Source organism: Stomoxys calcitrans, chromosome 1, assembly GCF_963082655.1.
Source record: "Stomoxys calcitrans chromosome 1, idStoCalc2.1, whole genome shotgun sequence".
In the NCBI taxonomy this organism is placed as follows: domain Eukaryota; kingdom Metazoa; phylum Arthropoda; class Insecta; order Diptera; family Muscidae; genus Stomoxys; species Stomoxys calcitrans.
This window is the reverse complement of record NC_081552.1, coordinates 67683916-67710482: the sequence shown is the minus strand read 5'-3', so window position 1 is coordinate 67710482 and position 26567 is coordinate 67683916. Positions and strand designations below refer to the sequence as shown.

The following is a 26567-nucleotide window of genomic DNA, read 5'->3' as shown; positions in this document are numbered from 1 at the left end:
TGGGTCGGTTGGTATTGTAAATGGGCCATATCGGTCCATGTTTGGATATAGCTGCCATATAAACCGATCTTGGGTCTTGACTTCTTGAGCCTCTAGAAGGCGCAATTCTTATCCGACCAGAATAAAATTTTGCACGACGTGTTTTGTTATGATATCCAACAACTGCGCCAAGTGTGGTTCAAATCGGTTCATAACCTGATATAGCTGTCATATAAACCGATCTTGGGTCTTGACTTCTTGAGCCTCTATAGGGCGCAATTCTTATCCGATTTGAATGAATTTTGGCACGACGTGTTTTGTTATGATATCCAATAACTGTGCCAAGTGTGGTTCAAATCGGTTCATAACCTGATATAGCTGTCATATAAACCGATCTTGGGTCTTGACTTCTTGAGCCTCTAGAAGGCGCAATTCTTATCCGACCAGAATAAAATTTTGCACGACGTGTTTTGTTATGATATCCAACAACTGCGCCAAGTGTGGTTCAAATCGGTTCATAACCTGATATAGCTGTCATATAAACCGATCTTGGGTCTTGACTTCTTGAGCCTCTATAGGGCGCAATTCTTATCCGATTTGAATGAATTTTGGCACGACGTGTTTTGTTATGATATCCAATAACTGTGCCAAGTATGGTTCAAATCGGTTCATAACCCGATATAGCTACCTGATATAGCTGACTTCTTGAGCCTCTAGAGGTCGCAATTATTATCCGATTTGCCTGAAATTTTGTACGACGGATCCTCTCATGACCATCAACATACGTGTTTATCATGGTCTGAATCGGTCTATAGCCCGATACAGCTCCCATATAAATCGATCTCTCTATTTTACATCTTGAGCCCCCAAAGGGCGCAATTCTTATTCGAATTGGCTAATATTTTACACAGGTCTCCAACATATAATTTAATTGTGGTCCAAACCGGACCATATCTTGATATCGCTCTAATAGCAGAGCAAATCTTTTCTTACATCCTGTTTTGCCTAAGAAGAGATGCCGGTAAAAGAACTCGATAAATACGATCCATGGTGGAGGGTATATAAGATTCGGCCCGGCCGAACTTAGCACGCTTTTACTTATTTGAATTAATCACATTTCAAGTACAAGATAGCTGACACGAAGAGTTAATACTGTCAAACCAGAAATGACAGCTACATATATGATATTTGTTTTATTGGAAGCTCATTATAAACCACCAAAGGCATTTGCTTCCATGTTTATTAAAGGCTCTATTACACGGCATGTAGGTGTCTTATGAGATGTCAAATTTAGCACATGTAGAGGTGTACATGTCGTCCGATACAAATGAAACTAACATATGAAAATCACTTTTCAAAATAGCACATGTAATTTTTTGGTTTAGAGCGTGCTCTATTCCTTCTGACAAAAACATAATGAAATCGCTGTTTTCGTTGTCAGCCGAATTAAAGCAATCCCAAATTAAACTTTTTGTAACCACCTAGGTAGGATAGAGGGTATATTAATTTAGTCATTCCGTTAGCAACACATCGAAATATCAATTTCCGACCCTACAAAGTATACATATTTCGGATCGTCGTAAAATTTAGGACGATTTAACGATGTCCGTGTGTCTGTCCGTTTGTCCGTCCGTCTGTTGTAATCACTCTACAGCCTTCAAAAATTGAGATATTGAGTTGAAATTTGGCACAGATACGCCTTTTTGATGCACGCTGGTTATGTTCTTGAACGAGCCAAATCGGACCATATTTAGATAAAGCTGCCATATAGACCGATCTCCCGATAAAGAGTCTGATGCCCATAAAAGCTTTGTTTATTACCCGATTTCGCTGAAATTCGAAACAGTGAGTTATCTTAAGCCTCCTGACACCTGACCTAAATACGGTTTAGATCAGATTATATTTAGATATAGCTGCCATTAGACCGATCTCCCGATAAGGGGTCTAATGCCCATAAGTGCTTTACTTTTTATCCGATTTAGCTGAAATTTCAAACAGTGAGTAGTTTTAGGCCTCCCAACATTCGACCCAAATATGGTAAAGATCGGACTGTAGTAAGATATAGCTCTCATATATATCGATGTGCCGATTAAGGGTCTGAAGCTCATAAAAGCTTTATTTATTACCCGATTTTGTTGAAATTTGAAATACAAAATTTAACAGTGACTTATATTTATTAGCCCACTCAATATCCGCGTCGAATTTAGGTGCATAAGATATCCAATTTTCACCGGATTGTTACGAAAGAGGGTTTTCATATATACCCGAGGTGGTGGGTATCCAAAGTTCGGCCCGGCCGAACTTAATGCCTTTTTACTTGTTGACTTTCACAAATTTGACAAACATTTAAAATTACATTTGAATACAGAAAGTGGCATGTCATAAGACAACTAGATGCCGTGTAACAGCGGCTTAGAGAAGATAATCATTATAATGGAGTTCACGCGTAGAAGAGTGATTTCGTTATATTTTGTTGGAGTTCTCCAGATATTGTTGACGAACTTCAACACCTCAAAGTGAATAAATATTTGTGCATCGCACAATTAAGCGTTGTAATGATTCTGGTAGCGTTGCCAAACGCCTGGCGGTGCGATAGAAAATTAGTAAAATATCTGCCGTTTGGCAACAGCAGAAGATATCTCTTTTAAATTTTAAATAGTTTGATCTGAGGTGTTGACTAGATCATAAGCAAAATTTAAAGGCCCTAGGTAGTCTGGGCGGCATTTGGCAGGCCTCTAAAATTGGTTACCTTGGCATTTCGAAAACTTGTTCGGGCTGTCAAATCTTCATTTGTGGTCCTCTTTGGTCCCCTTGAGGTCTACAATATCATTTCATTCTCAAACGCCAGATTTTTAACTAGTTGGGCACAAATACTGATAAATTGCATTCGTGCAGCTACAAATCGTTTTTTATACCCTCCACCATAAGATGGGGGTATACTAATTCCGTCATTCCGTTTGTAACACATCTAAGTATCGATCTGTGACCGAACAAAGTATATATATATTTATATATTTCCAGCAGAAAATATTGCACCCCTCGATGCAATAGTGTAAGTTAAAACTATCGTGACATTAGCATACACAGTTGCTTCCGGCATGCGTGCTTGTTTAAAGATCCAAAATGCTCTTCTTGTTTAGTAGAAACAAGTAAAAAGGCGTTAAGTTCGGCCGGGCCGAACTTTGGATACCCACCACCTCGGGTATAAACGTAAACCACCTTTCATCAAAATCCCGTGAAAATTGCATACCTTATGTCCCATAGCAGTTATACCGTACCGTATATGGTCCGATTTGGACCCAATACTACCAAGTACAAGTCACTGTTCAATTGTGTATACCAAAATATTGGTCTTTTTAGTAGCTATATCATTTCAGTTAAATCGAATTATAAATGCGCCTTTTATGGGGCCAAGACTTTAAATCGAGATATCTGTCTATATGGCAGCAATATGCAAATCTTGATCGACCTAGACCGAATTGCAGAAATATGTGGAGGGGCTTAACTTAACAATCTGTCCCAAATTTCTGCAACATCGGAAAATAAATGTGCTTTTTATGGGCCGAAAACTTTAAATCGAGAGATCGGTTTATATGGCAGCTATATCCAACTCTGGACCGATCTGAGTGAAATTGAAGAAGAATGTCGAAATGCCTAACACAACTCACTGTTCCGAATTTCGGCGACATCGGACAATAAATGCGCCTTTTATGGGCCTTAGACCCTAAATCGGAGGATAGGTATATATGGCAGCTATATCCAAATCTGGATCGATCTAGGCCAAATTGACGAAGGATATCGAAGGGTCTAACACAACTCACTGTCCCAAATTTCAGCAAAATCGGATTATAAATGTGGCTTTTATGGGCCTAAGACCCTAAGTCGGCGGATCGGTCTATATGGGGGCTATATCAAGATATAGTCCGATATAGCCCATCTTCGAACTTAAACTGCTTATGAACAAAAAAATACTCTGTGCAAAATTTCAGCTCAATATCTCTATTTTTGAAGACTGTAGCGTGATTTCAACAGACAGACGGACAGACGGACGGACATGTCTAGATCGTCTTAGATTTTTACGCTGATCAAGAATATATATACTTTATAGGGTCGGAAATGGATATTTCGATGTGTTGCAAACGGAATGACAAAATGAATATACCCCCATCCTTCGGTGGTGGATATAAAAATGGAACATTAGCATTACAAATTTTATTTGCCTTTTTCCTGCAAGTAACGTTTTCAATGAAAGCAAAGCTCAGTCTTAGATGGCTTTTTATAGTAATTAATTCAAAAAGAAATGAAATGAAATAAAATAAAAGTATTCAAATTTAAATTATCTCAAAAATCTTTTTAGAATGCTGCGTTAAAAAGGATAAATCAACAAAAAAAAAAAATAAGTAAAAGCGTCCCAAGTTCGGCCAGGCCGAATCTTATATACCCTCCACCAAGGATCGCATTTGTCGAGTTCTATGCGCAGTATGTCTTTTTAGGCAAACAAAGAATATTGAATAAAACCTGTTGTGCTATTGGAGCTAGTTAAAGTCCATTTAGTCTGGACTCTGAACATTGTAGAAGTCATTGTGCAATATTTCAATTCATTCGGATAAGAATTACACTTTGTAGGGGCTCAAGAAGCTAAATTGAGAAATCGGTTTATATGGAAGCTGTATCAAGCTATATATCGTTTCAGACCATATTAGACACGTATGTTGAAGGTCATGAGAGAAGCCGTTATACAAAATTTCTTCCAAATCGGATGACAATTGCGGCCTCTAGAGGCTCAAGAAGTCAAGATCCCAGATCGATTTATATGACAGTTATACCAGATTTTGAACCGATTTGTATCATACTTAACACAGTTGTTGGAAGTGATATGAAAACACTACGTGCAAAATGTTCGTTAAATCGGACGAGAATTGCGCTCTCTAGAGGCTCAAGAAGTCAAGACCCAAGATCGGTTTATATGGCCACTGTATCAAAACATGGACCGATTTGGCCCATTTGCAATCCCAACCGACCTACACTGATAAAAAGTTTATGTGCAAAATTTGTGCCGGACGGGCATGGCTAGATCGACATAAAATGTCACGACGATCAAGAATATATATGGGGTCTCAGACGAATATTTCGAGTAGTTACAAATAGAATGACGAAATTAGTATACCTCCATCCTATGATGGAGGGTATAAAAATATCTTGCCCTCTAAAGCCTAGTACTGACATTGATTTTTCGCTCTAGCAACTGATAAAACGCGTTGTAAAAAAATTGTGACGAAGAAAATGCGAAAACATTCCGTAGAAGTGGTACTGAGTTCTAAATATGAGCAAAATACAATAGTAGCGACATGTCGTCACGCCATTACAAAATTCTCTTCAATTAATTACCAATGTAATTAAATTTAAATGCTCACGAAATGTGCACCAATCAACTGTGTTTCAATGATGTTGTCTTTGTTGTGTGTTGTTGTTGTTTGACTTTTGTTTGTGTTCTGGCAAATATTAGAGTCCGTCAGATTTCGCAATAGTTTAATAAGCATTTTCGGTTTGAATGAAGACAGTACTAGGCTTTACATGGTAATAAAATAAGCAACAAACTATTAAACCCTCCACCATAGAAAAGTGGTATACTTATCAAGTCATTCCACCAGATATCGCAGAGAACATATACATAAGCTATGAGTCGACCAAAAAGAAACCCCCCAAGGGAGTTATGTTAGATGGAAATTTGTTAGATGGAAAATTCAAACAATCACATGGGAAATGTTCCAACATCTCATTATCATCCACACATGCTCTATCCACGATGTCACCTATTCTGCATAAGTGCGTCCGTATAACTATGTGATCCGCAATGATATCAAAAACTTCCTGCCTGCCTCCTTTCAATATGATAATCGTCTTCTCACGATCCGGACCCCCATAGGGGTCCTACGGGTCCTACAATGCTACGTGCAAGTTAAGTGCTCACGCCCTTAACTCGGGCTGCGTCGGCCCGAAAGGTTTCGCAGTCACCAAGTTCACCAATGGCAGTTCTCTGGCCCCTACGGCCAATTCGTCTGCCTTTTCCTTCCCTCTTACTCCTCTATGACCCGGCACCCAAACGATGCGGATAGTGTCTTCCTTAGAGAAGGCTTTAATCTCCGTCTTATACTCAAAGACTGTTCGTGAACTTAGCGTGCTAGTTGTTTTATCTCTGATGGCCAGTTTACTGTCCATGAAGTTTTCATACATGACATCTTCGCGCAAACATCATACCACATCACGCATTCCGCGATCGCCCGGCTTCCGATTTCCACACCGCGTTATGATCATGCAGTCGAAAATATAACACAGACCCTGCCTCCTCAATGTATACCGCCAGGCCCACTCTGTGCTCTAGCTTTGATCCATCTGTGTACCATGAACTTCCAAATGGCAATACCGGAGTTCCGTCAATCCAAGACGGTGCCTGAAGTAAAGTGCGAGGCACTGCTGCAGTGTGTCTCGCACTCTACCTCAGGTTTCGTCTCACATCCAAGTATTTGACTTTATCGGATATCGTAATTGTTCTGTTGAGGAAACTTGGCGACTCAAATTGACCCACCTTCGTCTTCCTCGTGAACTGACAGATCTCAGTCTTCTCTGGATTAACATATAGACCGTTAGGTCCAGCCCAGTCATATACCTTCTCCAAAACCCTTTCGTCTCTTTTGCATAGCTGATTCGGACTCCTTTATTATTATAGTCTGATTCAAAACCCTCCTCCGTCAACATCCGAATTTATTTATGCTAGTGGCCACAGGAGTGGTTATTAAAATCCCCCTGCGGCGTGCCTGTCCAACTTCCTTCTCTTTATCATGCTATTCACTATACGCTCCATGGTTTTAAGTAGACAGGACATAAGATCTATAGGCCTTTGATTTCGCATTGCTTGCCTTGCCGGACTTGGGTATGAAAACCACTCATTCCACCCCCAGGCTTTCGGAGTATATGGAAGTCCTAGGCACGTTGTGAATATTGCTCCCAAATAGGATGCCAGGTAATCCGGCTCCTTCTGTAATAACGCCGAAAATATACCACCAGGTAACTTATATGGGGGTAAGCAGCCAAAGTCCCTAATGATGAGTCTTTGATCAACTTGAATGTTCCTAGATTCCGATGACTCCCTGTTTGTCGTCGCATCCTGTGGAAAATGCGTTTTCATTAAAAGCCTCAACCTGTCCTCCGTTATATTCGCTCTTACGCCATGCCGTCATCTTAGATGGCACACGGGTTTTTGAGAGAAACTTTTTCAACTTGGCGCCATTAATGTTATCAACCTGTCAACAGAAAAGTATTCAGGAGTTACGTTTTGCCGTCCCGGGCATTTCTTGAGCTATGCGTAATACACATCCCAATAAACTGCCCATGTTTTAAGGCGTGGGCTTTTATAAAGTTTGCAGACTTTCAGGGTTTTTCTTGGGCTGATTTTCTTTAATTGGCATTAAATATGCTATCTTTCGTCCGCTGAATATCGAGTAGATCCGGCTGGGCGGTTTCAACAGGGGGCGTCGCAATCTGGACACACATCCTGCACTTTGGCATCAATTCTCGCTCTGCAGCAGTTGAGGCGGCTGCATCTGCCGGAAGGTAACTGAGCAGTGTGTGGATCTGGATCTGAGTCGAGTAGATCTTGCTGGGCGGTTTAAATAGGGTACGTGTGTCGTGTCGTCACAATCTGAACACAAATCCTGCCCATTGGTATCATTCTCGCTCTGTAGGAGTTGAGGCGGCACCATCTGCCGAAACGTATTAGAGTCAGAACTACTCTAGTTTGGCGGGGAAGGTCAATTTCTAAAGGTGCAATTGAAGGCGGTCATTCTCCAAGGGCCACATTCCACCGGTACTTATTCACAAAATCTGCTACCGTGTCTGCATGAATGTTGCCTAGACACGCTTGATTTAGAGGATCTGTCTTGTAGCGTTGAACCCCTCGCTATAGATCATGTAGGCTTAAGGCTTCTTGGCGGTGGATGCCTATCCACTAAATGATAATTTGGATGGTCCCTGCGATAACAGACTACAGTTATGTCTTCGCACAGATAATGTGGTCCACATAAGAACTGAGGAGGCAGCCCGCCGCAGTCCGAAGAGCGATATTCTGACAAATCTGAATATTATTCCGTTGCGTGTTACATAGCTGACGATACCATACTGGTGCTGTATAACTTACCACTGACCGGCCAATTGCTTTGTACGTGGTCAACAAGGCTTTGTCAGCGCCACATTTGCTGCTGGCAAGTGACTTGAGGTCCTTGTTTCTACTTCTGACCATAGCAAATTGCAGTGGCATGTATGGCAGATGTATAAAGGCCAAAACAGAACGAACGCGTCAAGCTTTGCTTTTGAGCGTTGCGTTGCAAAAAAATCCCACTTAAGCAAACAAATCCCACTACAGCAAACAAATTCCACTAAAGAAACTTTCAGCTTTGATTACTAAAATCGAGCGTCTTTTTGTGTTGTCATATATGAAGTATTGTTTTAAAGAATCAATGTTAACATTTTTTATACCCTCCACCATAAGATGGGGGGTATACTAATTTCGTCATTCTGTTTGTAACTACTCGAAATATTCGCCTAAGACCCCATAAAGCATATATATTCTTGATCGTCGCGACATTTTATGTCGATCTAGCCATGTCCGTCCGTCTGTCCGTCCGTCCGTCCGTCCGTCTGTCTGTCGAAAGCACGCTAACTTCCGAAGGAGTAAAGCTAGCCGCTTGAAATTTTGCACAAATACTTCTTATTAGTGTAAGTCGGTTGGTATTGTAAATGGGCCATATCGGTCCATGTTTCGATATAGCTGCCATATAAACCGATCTTGCGTCTTGACTTCTTGAGCCTCTAGAGTGCGCAATTCTTAACCGATTGAAATGAAATTTTGCACGACGTGTTTTGCTATGAAATCCAACAACTGTGCCAAGTATAGTTCAAATCGGTCCATAACCTGATATAGCTGCCATATAAACCGATCTTGGGTCTTGACTTCTTGAGCCTCTAGAAGGCGCAATTCTTATCCGACCAGAATAAAATTTTGCACGACGTGTTTTGTTATTATATCCAATAACTGTGCCAAGTATGGTTTAAATCGGTCCATAACCTGATATAGCTGCCATATAAACCGATCTTGGGTCTTGACTTCTTGAGCCTCTAGAGTGCGCAATTCTTATCCGATTGGAATGAAATTTTGCACGACGTGTTTTGCTATGATATCCAACAACTGTGCCAAGTATAGTTCAAATCGGTCTATAACCTGATATAGCTGTTATATAAACCGATCTTGGGTCTTGACTTCTTGAGCCTCCAAAGTGCGCAATTCTTATCCGATTGGAATGAATTTTTTGCACGACGTGTTTTGTTATGATATCCAACATCTGTGCCAAGTATAGTTCAAATCGGTCCATAACCTGATATAGCTGCCATATAAACCGATCTTGGGTCTTGACTTCTTGAGCTTCTAGAGGGCGCAATTCCTATCCGATTTGGCTGAAATTTTGCATGACATATTTTATTTTTACTTTCAACTGTGTCAAATAAGGTTCAAATCGGTTCATAACCTGATATAGCTGCCATATAAACCGATCTGGGATCTTGACTTCTTGACCCCTAGAGGTCGCAATTATTATCCGATATGCCTGAAATTTTGTACGACGGATCCTCTCATGACCATCAAAAAACGTGTTTATTATGGTCTGAATCGGTCTATAGCCCGATACAGATCCCATATAAATCGTTCTCTTTATTTTACTTCGTGAACCCCAATGGGCGCAATTCTTATACGAATTGGCTGAAATTTTACACAGGTCTATATAATTTAATTGTGGTCCGAACCGGACCATATCTTGATATCGTTTTAATAGCAGAGCAACTCTTTTCTTATATCCTTTTTTGCCTAAGAAGAGATGCCGGGAAAAGAACTCGACAAATGCGATCTATGGTGGAGGGTATATAAGATTCGGCCCGGCCGAACTTAGCACGCTTTTACTTGTTAACTTTAGCTTTTTGTGTTTTTTTTTTTATACCCACCACCGAAGGATGGGGGTATATTCATTTTGTCATTCCGTTTGCAACACATCGAAATATCCATTTCCGACCCTATAAAGTATATATATTCTTGATCAGCGTAAAAATCTAAGACGATCTAGACATGTCCGTCCGTCTGTCCGCCTGTCTGTTGAAATCACGCTACAGTCTTCAAAAATAGAGATATTGAGCTGAAATTTTGCACAGAGTATTTTTTTGTCCATAAGCAGGTTAAGTTCGAAGATGGGCTATGTCGGACTATATCCTGATATAGCCCCCATATAGACCGATCCGCCGATTTAGGGTCTTAGGCCAATAAAAGCCACATTTACTATCCGATTTTGCTGAAATTTGGGGTAGTGAGTTGTGTTAGACCCTTCGACATCCTTCGTCAATTTGGCTCAGATCGGTTCAGATTTGGATATAGCTGCCATATAGACCGATCCTCAGATTTTGGGTCTTAGGCCCATACAAGTACACATTTATTATCCGATTTTGCTGAAATTCAGGACAGTGAGTTGCCTTAGGCCCTTCGACATCTTCCGTCAGTATGGCTCAGATCGGTTCAGATTTGGATATAGCTGCCATATAGACCGATCCTTCGATTTAGGGTCATAGGCCCATAAAAGCTACATTTATTACCCGATTTTGCTGAAATTCGGGACAGTGAGTTGTCTTAGCCCCTTCGACATCCTTCGTTAATTTGGCCCAGATCGGTTCAGATTTGGATATAGCTGCCATAAAGACCGATCCGCCGATTTAGGGTCTAAGGCCCATAAAAGCCACATTTATTATTCGATTTTGCTGAAATTTGGGACAGTGAGTTGTGTTAGGCCCTTAGACATCCTCCGTCAATATGGCTCATATCGGTTCAGATTTGGATATAGCTGCCATATAGACCGATTCTCCAATTTAGGGTCTTAGGCCCATAAAAGCCACATTTTTTATCCGATTTTGCGAAAATTTGGGACAGTGAGTTGTATTAGGCCCTTCAACATCCTCCGGCAATTTGGCTCAGATCGCTCCAGATTTGGATATAGCTGCCATATAGACCGATCTCTCGGTTTTAGGCTTTGGAGCCATAAAAGGCGCATTTATTGTCCGATGTTGCCGAAATTTGGGACAAAGAGTTAAGTTAAGCCCCTCCACATATTTCTGCAATTTGGTCTAGATCGATCAAGATTTGCATATAGCTGCCATAAAAACCGATCTCTCGTTTTAAAGTCTTGGCCCCATAAAAGGCGCATTTTTAATCCGATTGCACTGAAATTTGACACACTGACTTATGTTATGCTTTTCGACATCCGTGTCGTATATAGTGCAGATCGTTTTATTTTTAGATATAACTACTAAAAAGACCAATATTTTGTTATATACAATTGAACAATAACTTTTACTTATTAGTATCTGGTTCAAATCGGAACATATATTGATATAGCTGCTATGGGGCATAAGGTATGAATTTTGCACCGGATTTTGAGGAAAGGTGGTTCACATATATATCCGAGGTGGTGGGTATCCAAAGTTCGGCCCGGCCGAACTTAACGCCTTTTTACTTGTTTTCTTTTGCTTTCAGAGTTCATTTTTTAACGCAACGATTGAAAAACAAAGCGCAACACCATTAACGAAACCAGCCTAACTTTCTCTTTGAAAAGCAATAAAATGATCAAGTTTTATTGAAAACAATGAACATTTTGAAATTATGGGAAGGGGGTTTAAACTTTTCTGGGCGGTAGGCCACTTTCACATTCAGCTTATCTTTCATCTCATTCGTGCATGTAGTGTACAATGTTGCTGAAGATTTCTCTTGCAGGGGAATTACTGGCAAGATCGGTGAGGTAGACGTTTAACCTATCACAGATGCCATCAATGGGGGTGAAGCCACGGCAAATATGTACGGTGATGGCATGCAAAGCTTTTGTGCAAAATTCACCAACGAGGTTCGGGAGGAGTAGTCCCTCAAACGTCGCACAGTGGTGCAATTTGAGTTTTTTCGTGGCAAAAATCATATCTTTTGAACCAATTAGAATAGCTGAATGATATGAAAGATAACTGTTCAGGCTATAAATGCTTGAAAAGGGTGCTACTCTTTGTAGGTGCTTAGTTATACCTCATCAAAGTCAGAATATGTAGAAAAATGGTAAATAAAAGGATTAAAAAATAATATTTTTGTAAATTTTATGGTTTTTTTTAAAGCTTTAATGTTTTAAAATTATTAACTAATTTTTTTTTTTTTTCAACTAACTATTAAATTTTCATCAGAATTCGTATATGAATCTATGTCTACAAGACATATCATTTCTAAACTATAATTTTTTTATTATTTTTTTTTGTGACTTCACATGCCGATTTGAAGAAATAAGTGGATCGGATCAATTTGCCTCATCCGTGATGCTTTAAACGTATTCTGTAATTTATATGTTGTACAGAATTTGTTCTGTGCTTCTTCAGAAGATAGTCAATTACATCTTTGCCAATATTTTATAGACAATTAGGATCAATTTCTTCTGTGGATATTTTTCCCCTTAAAGTGTTGCAATTTTCAATGAATATATTTTAGAATTGATGCTTTCCTTGCAGTTTAAGTAATTTAAAATAGTTCCTAATCTTTTTACGATTTGATTGTCAATTCCAGTGATTCTAGTTACTGCCTCATCATTTTCAAAAAATATCCATCGTTTGAGTTTTCTTATCCGTACTTGGGACAGTCTATTTTTAGTCCAAGTTGTTTATTTGCTTCGTTTTGATATTTTCCTTATCCTTAGTTGATGTATTTCTATCGAACTTTTCTTCCTTTGTGATAGGGTATAAGCCAATTTTAGCAAGAACCCCATGCAACGTATTCTCGCATGCAAAGGTTTTATTCTCTATTCGTAATTCTCCTTGTTTGTAAAATCGTTCAAATTACCGAAGTTCTTCTGACTCTTTTTACAAATTGGACATGGCAATGTTGAGATTGTTCCAGTCAGTTCGTTTACGACTTTTCCGTCCCATGGAGGGAACTTGTAGCTGCATTCAACATATTTCCCGTCTCCAATGTGATCAATGTAAGTTTTTTGTGAAGAGTCGCCAGCTCATTTTCAGGAGGACTCTCCAGCAGCCGTTTTGAAGTATGGCCCATTAAATCCTGCAGGCTGGTTTTCGCAGAGAACCGTATGCAGTGGTCTTGAATTCAATTTGACTTGCGTAATATGCATATATAAGGGTAAAATGTCAACCCCGTGTTGGATTAACGATCTCCTTAGTATGTCAAATTTATCTTTAGGAAGTGAGTTCCATAAACAACGCCAAGGCATTGTCATATTTATATTGGGTTGCCTAAAAAGTAATTGCGGATTTTTCATATAGTCGGCGTTGACAAATTTTTTCACAGCTTGTGACTCTGTAATTGCATTCTTTCTTCTGTCAGCTATCAGCTGTTACTTTTAGCTTGCTTTAGAAAAAAGTGTAAAAAAAGTATATTGGATTAAAATTCATTCTAAGATTTATTAAAAATGCAATACTTTCTTTTAAAAAATCCGCAATTACTTTTTGGGCAACCCAATAGTAGTGGGTTTCCCCGGAATGCACGCCATAGTTTTTTTTTTTAATTTTTGCCCCTAACAAAAATTGGGACAACTGCGGGCAGCCAAACTTTTTTTAATTTTTTAGAAGGTATTTGAAAAGCGTATTTTGAAAAGATGGGGTTATTTTGGGTTATTTTTTCCATAACATTTTAAAAATAGTGAAAAATTGGTACTTTTTGAATAGTGCTATACCTGCAGAAGCTCAAAGAAATCATTATTATTTTTTGACAATTCTACACTTATTAAGTACATCCTTCCATACACAAAATAAAAAATGATAATCCCTTAACTAGTCTTCGAGATATAAAACTTGAGATCGGACCAAAATACCTAAAAATGGTGTGTTTTTTTATCAAAAAGGGTCAACTTTGAACGGCCGTATATCCTAAACAAAAATTTGAAAATTTTTTGGGTAGCATTTTTGAAATCGATGGAATGTTTTACATAAGAGAAGTTCTTTCAAAATTTCGTAGACGCACATGTTTCCTCAATCTGCGCCAAAGTGCGTCGTAGCTACTGGTGAGAGAAAGAAGAGCGGTATGATGTACTCCCCCTTTCGCGGGTGCTTTCCAGGCTTTAATAGCAGGACCACTTTGCCCATAATCCAAACATGGAGTACTATAAGAGTGCTCAAAGACAGGTTCAGAACAGTTGTAAGGTACCCGATTTCTGGTAAATCGTTGGATGACTTGGCACCACGGATGGCATTCGTAACTTCGTACCCGGTAAATTGTGTTGGCTGTCCATCGGCTTGAAGACCACGGATACGACGAATGGCTCTGCTGTTATAAGTTTACGATTGAATAACATGGCGCATCTCTTCGGGTCAGTAACTTCTTGACAGTTTTTAGAGTGTCTTAACAATAGTCCACAGCTTGCTTAAACCGGTACCTAAGTTACATTGCTTTAAGTGTTCCAGCCCCATATTTCGCTTAAGTTCGTTGATTATGGGATAAGTATAGTTAGTACAACGAATCTCATCACGCTTGTCTACTGGAGCGCAGACTGCGCCGGGAAATTGGGCCGCACTTGGGGTATTCGACCGGCGGATATAAAACGAGCGGCTGCTGCGTCAATGCTGTCTCGGTATTCCTTCACAGCAACTAGCACATTTTTGGGGGTGGCAGCCAAGTGAAACGGTGATGAGTGTACTCTCTGCAGCCGACCCAATCGATCTTCTTTCGATTGCTAAACGTCCGGCGCTCAGAGGTTGTAAAATCGGTTCGTGCATTGATGTTGAGTATTATGGGGAGGTAGATTGATCCCAAAGAAATGAGGGCTTGCTAGGATACGTTACTCAGGAGATCAGGGGATGCAATGAAAATGTCTGGCCAGCTGCTGCACACCGTTTAGCTTTCAATCTGCACTGCCAAAACTATGCCTCGCTGGTCGTTATCTAGGGGAAAATGTCATGAAACTTGATGCGCATTATGCCCTTGTAGCCAGCCGAATATCGCCAGACAGTAGGCCACTGATGTCGGACCTCTGAACTTGGCCATTACCAGGGTTTTGGAGCGGGGTAGGCGCAAAAGCAGTCCAAATCGGTTCATAATCTGATATAGCTCACATATTATCATATCTCGGATCTTGACTTCATGACCCTCTATAGGGCGCAATTATTATCCGATTTGGCATTAAGTGATTTGGTTTGACCATCAACAACTACGATAAGTTTGACCCAAATCGGTTCACAACCTGATATAGCTCCCATGTAAACCGATCTCCCGATTATACTTCTTGAGCCTGTATTGCTCCCTCAATTCTTATCCGATTTGGCTGAAATGTTGCACAATAAATTCTACTTTGGTGTCCAACAGCCAAACTAATCGGTTTATTACTTGATACTGCTACAATAGCATAGTAATTCTAATCCAATATACCTTGTTTGTCTATTAAGAGATATCGGCCAAACAATTTGACAAATTCAAACCAACGGTGTAGGATATATAAGAATCGGCCCGGCCGAACTTAGCACGCTTTTACTTGTTATACCCACCACCGAAGGATGGGGGTATATTCATTTTGTCATTCCGTTTGCAACACATCGAAATATCCATTTCCGACCCTATAAAGTATATATATTCTTGATCAGCGTAAAAATCTAAGACGATCTAGACATGTCCGTCCGTCTGTCCGCCTGTCTGTTGAAATCACGCTACAGTCTTGAAAAATAGAGATATGGAGCTGAAACTTTGCACAGATTCTTTTTTTGTCCATAAGCAGGTTAAGTTCGAAGATGGGCTATATCGGACTATATTTTGATATAGCCCCCATATAGACCGATCCGCCGATTTCGGGTCTTAGGCCCATAAAAGCCACATTTATTATCCAATTTTTTTCAAATTTGGGGTAGTGAGTTGTGTAAGGCCCTTCGACATCCTTCATCAATTTGGCTCAGATCGGTTCAGATTTGGATATAGCTGCCATATAGACCGATCCTCAGATTTAGGGTCTTAGGCCCATAAAAGCCACATTTATTATCCGATTTCGCTGAAATTTGGGACAGTGAATTGTCTTAGGCCCTTCGACTTCCTTCGTTAAATTGGCCCAGATCGGTTCAGATTTGGATATAGCTGCCATATAGACCGATCCTCCGGTTAAGGGTCTTAGGCCCACAAAAGCCACATTTATTATCCGATTTTGATGAAATTCGGGACAGTGAATTGTGTAAGGCCCATCGATATCCTTCGTTAATTTGGCTAAAATCGGTCCAGATTTGGATATAGCTGCCATATAGATCGATCGTCCGATTTATGGTGTAAGGCCTATAAAAGCCACATTCATTATCCGATTTTGCTGAAATTTGGGACAGTGAGTTGTGTTTGGCCCTTTGAAATATTTCTTCAATTTGGTCCAGATCGGTTCAGATTTAGATATAGCTGCCATATAGACCGATTTCTTGATTTATGGTTTTGGGCCCATAAAATGCTCATTTATTGTCTGATGTCGCCGAAATTTGGAACAGTGAGTTAAGCCCCTTGACATACTTTTGCAATATCGCACAGATCGGTCTAGATTTGGATATAGCTGCCATATAGACCGATATCTAGGTTTTAGGTTTTGGGGTGATCAAAGACGCATTTATTGTCCGATGTCGCTGAGTTTTGACACAGTGAGTTTGGTTAGGCTCTTCGACGTCCTTCTTCAATTTTGCCCAGATCGGTCCAGATTTGCATATAGCTGCCATATAGACCGATCTCTCAATTTAAGGTTTAGGGCCCATAAAAGAGGCATTTATTGTCCGCCGAAATTTGTGACAGTGCTTTGTGTTAGGCTTTTCGACATGTTTATGCAACTTGGCCCAAATAGGTCCAGATTTGGATATAGCTGCCATGTAGACCGATATCTCGATTTAAAGTCTTGTCCCCATAAAAGGCGCATTTATAATCCGATTTCACTGAAATTTGACACAGTGACTTATGTTCGGCTTTTCGACATCGTGTCGTATATAGTTCAGATCGGTATGAGGTATATGAGTATAAGGTATGAAATTTTCACCGAATTTTGATGAAAGGTGGTTTACATATATACCCGAGGTGGTGGGTATCCAAAGTTCGGCCCGGCCGAACTTAACGCCTTTTTACTTGTTTTAAACTAAGAATATTAATCTAAAAAAAATTAAACATTTAAAGACGCTACGATTTTTAAGGTTATTTTGCTTCTTTAACTACGGTTCACTGTTGTCTTGTTCCAAGGTCAAGTCCCTAGCTTTCGACGATGTTCTGACCTTCATTTTAGACTTTTTTTCTTTAATAACAAGACGCCAAATTAAGGACTTATTAACCTACCATTTAAAATAAAAAAATCCTTAATATGAAACAAAATATTTTTCACCAAGGGAAATGTTTCCTTAAAAAACTGGAAAGTGTACCATCTTTAAATTAAATTTGCTAATCTTTGGCTCCATTCCTAAAAATTCGACGACGAGGACGTCGAAGGCGATGACGACGACGCTTGTTACCCACTGGTGTCTATGTGCGCACAATACCTTGCAACATATTCAACTCGCCTATACTCACGTAGTGGCGTAAGGCCAGAGCAAGGTCGGCACTGACACCGGCCGATAGTGGAGGCGACTCTTGCAAGCCGAACAGATAACGGCCAAAACAATATTGGGCTTTATGACCACATCAGGGTGGCCCAAAACTGTTACCAGGGTGCTCCTTGTTGTCTCACAGTTCCCATTAAGTAACCACGAGTAATACGGAATATAATGTATGTTATTTGTGTCGTTTTATTTACCAGTCTAGCGGATTCGCTAGCTTATGGATAAATAAAACGCTCTTACCGCTAAATGCTGCGTACTTTAAACGTTGGCAGCGCACAAAACAAACAAAATATTGCAAATTGCAAATTTTGCCCATGAACATTCCACTAAGGAACAGGGGCAAACTTTTCACATATCAATGAGCACAGTCCGATTCAAATTTAAGCTCAATGATAGGGGCCTCCTTTTTATAGTGCCGCAGTGCGACACCTCTTTGGAGAGAAGTTTTACATGACACAATACCTCACAAATGTTTCCAGCAGTAGGAAGGGAAAAACCACCGCTGAAAATTTTTTCTGATGGTCTCGCCAGGAGTCGGACTCAGGCGTTCAGCGTCATAGGCGGACATGCTAACCTCTGCGCTACGGTGGCCTCCGCAAACAAACAAAATAAGTTATTTTAATTTTAAATAAATGTGAACTCCGAGTTCATAAATGTGATCTTATTGAAATCCTAAGCATTTTTTGCATTCCAGAACGTTAAATCATTTAATACATGTGTTCCGTTCTTCCTCTTTTTGTTTTGTCATTCAGATTGAATGATGACACCACGTGTTTTAAAAAATGGCGATAGTAGGCGGCTATTCGATTAGCCGGGATAGCATTTTTCTCCATAGAAACTGATGAGATGTAAGAGCTGAAGTCTACTTGGAGGAGAAACGAGACATCACATGAGCCAAAAACCAATCAAAATCTCAAATGATTAGAGTAGATGAGACTTTGTTGCTCCAGTGCAATATGGATGACAAGAAATACTTTTTTTTGAGTAAAAATAACGTCTTCTCTAAAAAGTTATTACTTCTATGCTTTTTTTTGCGATATAATTGTCTCATATTTTGTGAACATTGTCCTTTTTGTCTATTTGTCTCTTTCATTGGTTATTATTAACTCTTTCACACACACACAAACACAGATACACAATATTGAAAATGTATTTAAAGTATTTTTACCATTCTTTTAACTTTTCTTCCTCTTTTCTAAACCACACAGAGTTCCATTGAAACGTGGCATGGCATTCTCCGGCTCCATCAAATATCCACCACTAATCAAGACACGCAATATTACATCACAGAATAGTATTAACTGGCATCAAATACCGGCCACGCCTACACCAACAAGTCCCCAGTCACAGCATACATCGCCGAATCGCCAGGCATTGGTGCTGACACCGGATGCGGTTGGTGTAACCAGCAATAGCAGCAGTAATCCGGCGGTGAATACTATAACGGAAGCAGCTGAGGCGTCGCCCAGCGGAAGTACGGCCCAATTGTTGCAGCAGGTGCAGGCGGCAGTTAATCCCATTATTTTATCAACCCAGCTATCGAATTCAACGGAAACAGATGTTTGATTCTTTTTCAAAAGGAAAAAAAGTAAATTTTTTAGAAAATAGTAAAAGGCAGACATGAAATGTTGCCTTGAGAAAATTTTATATTCACATGGTGGAGATTTTTTTACTACAATCCTTTGCAAAGACAAAGGACGACAGTAAGACTTAAATACTTCCGTTTTAAGAAACCAAACAAAAAAGACAAACCACAAAAATGCTTTCAAAAAAGAAAGAGAAGGAGGGGGATTTACAAAGAGAATGCTAAGGAAATTAACTTAATAGTTTTTATAATCCATTAAGAAAAAAATTAAACACACAAACGCATATTTGAAAGAAGAAACAAAACAACAAAATAGTTATCCATAAATTATCAAAATAACATAATTGAAATTTTTAACCAAAACCCCAAGGCTAGAGTAGTTATTACAAAAACAAAAAAAAATTGTTTTTAAAGTTTATAGCAAACAAAAAGAAAACCTCTACATTTTCTAAAATCTAGAGGACCTAGATGTTTTTTTATAACTGCAAAATATGGGTCTCCAAAGAAAAAAAAACTCAAACACAAAAACCAGTTAAAACTGTCATTCTTTTTTTCTAGCAAAAAAGTTCAAGTCATGTGTCATAATTTAAAAATTTAATTTTTCAACTACTTTAAAACTTTTCTTTTTGTAAATTGTATTTTTTTTCTCTTTATATATATAAATAATTTTTTCCCTTTGTACATTTTTCTTTAAACCTCTACCTACTTCTACATATATATACATACTACATATTTTTAATTTGTTTGATTATTATCATTATATAATTTTATATTGTTTAGAAGACACTTCCCTGAGAAATCAAATTAATTACAAGAAAAAAAAAACAGAACATATAATTCTAAATTCAAACAGTATTTATGTTATATATATATTGTAGGGCTAAGTGATTACACAAAATTATTATCCAAAAAACAATAATAAAATAAAAAAATTTATAACACATTAATTTCATACAAAAAGGCGATAATTGGGAAAAAGGTTTGTCTAAAATCTTTAAAAAAGTCTTACAAACAAGAGTTAATGAAAATAAATCAAAAAATTTTCTAATTGATGTTATTCATATCAAAAAATATCAAATGAAAGGTAGCAAGGAAAATTCAAAAAAAAAATGAGCACTAATGACCATACCAATGAAAAAACATTGAAAAATCAAAAAAAAATTAACAAGAACTTTGCTTTTTTGGTTTTGTTGTTTCCCGCCACAAATTGGAACTTTTATATTCGATCAACGGTTTAAAACTTCTGAACATTTTGTAAATACTCAAAAATATAAAATTTTTGTTATATTTTTATGCCCACCACTCTAGGATAGGGGGTATATTCGTTTAGTCATTCCGTTTGCCAGACAAGGAAATAAACATTTCCGACCCTACAAAGTATACAGTTGTGTTCAAAATAATAGGCGTGTGCTGCTCTGAATAACAAAACATTTGTTTCGTTATAATTTAAAATATTTCATTGAATAATTTGTATCCCCAAAATGAGCCGTTTAAAATAATAGGAGTATTGATACATAATCCAATACTTTTAAAGCAAATGTCACAAAATTTGAAACTGAAGGAATCGTGAAGGTACCACAGTTCCTCAGGTTTAGGTTTTTAAAATTTATCAGCAGAGACTATCCAGACGGTCAACGTCTGTTAATTTGTTTTTAAGTCTTACAAGTGGTTTCGGCAGAGACGGCAAACGTCCAGATACACAGTACAACATAAAAAGTAGCTGAACATAAAATAAGTAAGAAAATGAGAATAGCATAAAACGGGCATGTAGATAAATAGACAAATGAGTGATTGTCTTCAAATAGTTAAACGAATGTCATTGTTTTGTAAAAATATATTGATGGCAAATAATTATACACTCAAACAAAATGACGGTTCAAATATAGCAAATTTTAAATATGTGCAACTCAATTAATATAAATTATTAATAATATAATTATCATATACAATTTATAAATAAAAATAAATGAGATGGACCGCTACAAAACCTATTTTGTAAAAACTTACATTATTTCTGTGCGTGGATTAATAACCTGTTTTTTTATGTCTTCGGCACATCTATGATGCATGGAGTCTCAATATGTCCCTGGCATCTCTACATGGTCATCCTGGAATAGCTTTAAAAGGATTTTGTGCCAGGGATTACGCACTGCGTTTCATAGCTCCTCCGTATTTGGCATTCGGTTCTTTGTAACATAATTTCGATTTCTCACGTCTTTGAGAACCAGTCTGATTTAGCGGATGTGAACGTTCGCAAGTTGTTTGGCTTTTTAAAGCGATTTGGATGGTTTACCGGTAGGAACTAGAAGGCATCTTCCTTCTTCTTTTCCTGTGGTATCACAATAGGCGAAAACGTCTAAGTGAATCTGATCGCAGACTGCCTTACCTAACATAACTTCAATGTTTCCCCATAAATGTTCAATGGGCTCAATGGTGGGACACACCATCGAAGAAAATCGAAAAAAGTAGTAAAAAATATGCGGTGTGAGAACGGGTAGAGATATCTCTTTGAAATTCGGAAGAGATCGTTTGTACAAATTCAAGGCCCTGGGTTGTACGGGCGCCTTTTGACAATCCTATTTTTTGAATTTTACAAATAAATGCCCTTACAAAACCAAAAATAAATTCTACGCGAATTTCTTTTACAAAAATCCCCAAAATACCTTTTTCTGGCAAAGATGATTTCAACATCGGAATTTTTTAGTAAATTTACTGAGGTGGCTAAAAATATTGTTAGGTTCAAAAATTTGCATGGGTTTAGGTCATACATAGAGTTAAAAAAAAAAAAACATATATCCAATTGGGGGATCTGGGATTTAGAATTTTTGAATTCGAGGTGTTTTTCGAATTTGTTAACAAAAAGTTGCCTATTTTAAAGTACACAAAATTTTTTTTCGAGCAAATAATGGAAAAACACTTTTTTAAATTTGTTGACTCCCAAACTGTATAACTTTTAATTGAACTATCACATGTGGAACTTTTTTGCGGCAAAGTTGTTTTAAATATTGTCAAAAATCCAAATCATGCAAAAGAATGAAAATCGAATTACAAATACATTCGTAAATTACAAAATACGAAGCATGTCTCGATCAAAATTGCAAAACAAAAAAATTAAAAGTCGAATATTCCCGAAACCAGTGGGGGATATGTCCTCAAGCGGACATTTCTGTAGGCATTTTTGAGCACTATCAAGAATTTCGAAAATCCAACCACAAATGAAGATTTGCCAGCCCCAATAATTTTTCGAAATACCGAGGTGACCAACTTTAGGGGTCTGTCAAAAGGCGCTTTGAAATTTTGCACACGATCTCGCTAACACTTCAGTTCTAACCATTCCAAATTTCAAAGAATATCTCCCTTTATAGGATTCTCTTTGCTATATCATAAAATCAGCGATCATTAATAATTGATGTTTTACATATGAGGGGTAAACTGATTTCGTCAATCCGTTTCTAACACATCAATATGTTGATCTGAAACTCAACAAAGTATTTACATTCTTTATCGTCTTGATATTCTAAGTCGATTTAGCCCTGTCGTTTCATCAGTCTGTCGAAAGCACGCAATCTTTCCAAAAAGTTTGCTCTTCAAATTTTGCTCGAATACTTCCCATTAGTTTTAGGCGGTTGCAATTGTAAATGGACTATACGGTCCATGCTTTGATATAACTGTCATATCAACCGATCATGGATCTTGACCTCTTCAGCCTCCAGAGGGCGTAATTCTTATCTGATTTGGCTGAAATTTTGCAAGTATTTTATTTTTACTTCCAACAACTGTGCTAAGTATAGTCCAAATCGGTTCATAACCTGATATAGCTCCCATATAAACCGGTCTCGGGTCTTGACTTCTTGAGTCGCTGGAGGGTGGTTTTTGGTTTGTTTTGACTTCCAAAATCTGTGCCAAGTATGGTCGAAATCGGTTCATAGCCTGATATAGCTCCCATATAAACCGATCTCCCGATTTTATTTCTTGAGCCATTATAGAGCGCAATTCTTATCCGATTTGGCAAAAATTTTGCGCAATGAATTCCACTTTAGTCTCCAACATCCAAACCAAGTATGGTCCGAATCGGTTCATAACTTGGTATAGCTCAAATAGCATAGCAATTCTTATCCATTATCCTTTATTTGCCTATAAAGAGATACCGGACAAAGAACTGGACAAATGCGATCCTTGGTGGAGGGTATATAAGATTCGGCACGGCCGAACTTAGCACACTTTTACATGTTTATATTCAGGTTTCACTTCTTTTATTTAATTTTAATTATCTTTCTCAATTATCTCCCAAAGTGGAAATATACAGGCTGACTGACCATGAGAACGAATACCACTAAAATGTTTTTTATTGATTACAGAACAGAAATTGCCAGACGCACAGGCGGAACAGACACAGAAACAAATACACCACTAGTGGACGTTTCGGTGGTTGGCTAGGCTACCATCTTTGGTATTATGGTGTTTTCTCTGGGCCTCCCGTCTGCCGGCCCATAGCTCATAGCTTGCTTTCTCTGGTATATATGCTTAGAACACACAAGGGGATTTCCTGTGGAATCTGAGGTTACCACAACGAACTAATAACTGCGGCCCTCTGTTCAACATCTCTTCAATCTAGTGACCTTCAATATATTTTTGACTGAGCTAGTGTTTTTCTAGCTTCAATGTGATTTGTTCATTTTCACCACAATGAGGGCTTGCCAATCTCCTATGGTGAGATTTAGAAATGATGTCGGGGTGCGTTTTTTACACTGGTGAGAAAAAATTTACATTTTGCTGTGCCAAACGGTAATTTTCTCACTACACCAATTTTTAACATTCCTGCCTGAGCAAAAACAAGCCAATCTATTTTAAAACACCCAATTTTATAGAAACTTACCTTATGAATTGCTTAAAAACACAGATACAAGTCTCCTTGTATTTGTGATTTTATTGTACCAAGATTTTTATGTACCGTAAAGAGCTGAGTACAATTTTTTCTAGTGGAGTGCACTATTTGTCAACGAGTTTTGGTTGTGTGTATGTATTATAGTAATGAACCATACACACAAACAACAAAAAATGGCGCGAACTAATAACATACGCAAAACCAGAATTGCACTAATCACAGATTTTGATAGACAGTGAACTCAATATTTTGTTGTTGGGCAACTGCCACTACCTATAAATATATCTCGAAGATTTTATTAACCTGCAAAAGCCGAAGGATTGCTGATACCGACGACTTGCAAAAAATTTTTCAAACAGAGGTTGCAAATGTCTCAAATGAAATCATTTTGTTTTGCCAATTTCTTTGAACAGTGTGACATCTATCATCAAATTTCAAATGGCAATGTAAAATAAATCATAAACAAATGAATATGTGTGTGCTGGCGGCTAGAATCGCCGCTCGTTAATTGAATTAGACCTGCGCATCTATTCACAACTACTAACATGGAACTCTGCTTTATAAATGTCAAAATTTGCTTTTCCTCTGCCAAAAATATTACTAGCCCCTGTAGTGGAATTCATGAAAGCGTTTTAACGGAAATCGTTTAGATAAAAAGCGACAACAAAAAAGGATAACGAATTTGGTATTCAATAGCCATTTTAAATGTTAATCAACATCGTTAAAATCAGCTGTTTTCGCTAACGAATAAAAATTCGTTAAACGCCCCCTTTTTTCCACAATAGTGGAATCGACACCGAACCAAACTGTCAAGAAAAAGAAATTCGTTAACTAAATGACGAACAATTATTTGGTGTTTAATTTAACGAAATAAATGTAGATAAATATTACCGATGGCTTTAGAATGTATTTCTCTTTTTTTTCTAAACATTTCGGATATGTGTGTGCTTCTTAATGTGAAAAAAATGCCCGCAAATTTTTTAAACGAATAAATTGGTATTGATAGCACTTTTCCTAAATAATTGTGTACATTTTATTTAGATTTGTGATGTTTTTTTTTTGGTAGAGTTGCCAGAGAGATAAAATAGATAACGATTTCTGTTAACGAGGAATTAGGGAATAACATAATCGTTAGTACAAACGATTTTTTTTTGTCGACAAATTTAACTAAACTATGTTCAATATAAGTTACATAATTGCGGTACTTACTTTACTTTAATTGGCTATGACAGAATATTTGTTCCACTAGCCGAACGTAGAATAGCGTTCCAAGCTCCTCGATCTCCTGCGCTCATTCTAAAATCTCTGACACCAAGTTTCGAGGTGTCTCCCACAACTTGATCTTTTCATCGGGCTTTTGGTCTTCCCGGTTTGCGTGTACCACAGTGTTTGCCTTCAAAAGGCTTATTTGCTGGAGCTTCTTCATTGCGGTACTGGGCTACTCAAAAATTGTTCACCACATTTTTACAAACCCTACAACTTTGCTATAAATCCGCACACAGCTGTTTTCTTCTTTGTGTTACGCCGTTGTTTTTGTTTTCGACTTTTTACTTCGAATGTGCAATGAGTGTGAAACATTAACATCAACTAATGTTTGTTTTTTGAGTGTAACACCAGCATAACCAGATCATATCCAGTGTTGTCGTTTTTGGTAGGTTCCAACCAAAATTGGTAGGCAGACCTCATACTTTGGTAGGTGTTGCCAACATATAAATACGATTACTGAAAAAAATCGTCGGGGATAATAGACTGTAGAATAAAACCATGGAGGTAATTTCATCTCTGAAATGATAAAGTTTTAATATTGACTATAATTGGTACGGCTTTTGTGCGTTCAGTGCCTTCAATCGGAAAATAGAGATATATGAGACCAAAATACAAACATGGTCAGATATGGTCCATATGCAGATATTGAGGGGCCCATGCAACGCACTGTTACGGCAAAAATGCTCATTTATGCATGTTCTGAATAGGGGCAAAATACAATTTTTATGCTTCAACAATTCTTATCGGTAGACCGGAATAAAAGGCGTCACATGAAGATACAGCCCATCGTTTAACTATGGTGTGTAGAGTTATATCAACATACAGATGGACAAACATTACTAGATCGTATATGTAACTTATTATTACGACGATCTAGTATGTATACTTTGTAAGGTTGAAAATATATAATTTGATGACAAACATATACCGCATTTTTGGCTTGCAGAACATTTGGTATAAAAGAATTTTCTTGAGTGGCAAAAATGGCATTTCTTATATGTTAACGTGCTGATTCGCAATAGAGTACATAATACATTGAATACTACAATATATTAAATGTTATAAGTATTAACTTGTATAATATTATTTTAATATCTTAAATTAAAAACATTGTATATATATAGGAAGTAAATTTGCGGTTCACTTGGAGAATTCAAATAGCTCATTTTTAAAAGAAATGCATTGCGTATGCTC

The 26567-nt window shown here is 38.0% G+C and overlaps 1 protein-coding gene across 1 annotated transcript in view; it reads left to right on the top strand.

Annotated features, from left to right (window-relative positions):
- LOC106093105 (serine-rich adhesin for platelets) overlaps positions 1-21119 on the top strand; it is a 742527-nt gene extending 721408 nt beyond the window's left edge. The window contains exon 14 of the mRNA XM_059370838.1: positions 18846-21119. Within this exon, the coding sequence (XP_059226821.1) occupies positions 18846-19203 (358 nt within the window). The 3' untranslated portion in view covers positions 19204-21119. The remainder of the gene's footprint in view (positions 1-18845) is intronic.
- The last annotated feature ends 5448 nt before the right edge of the window (positions 21120-26567 follow it).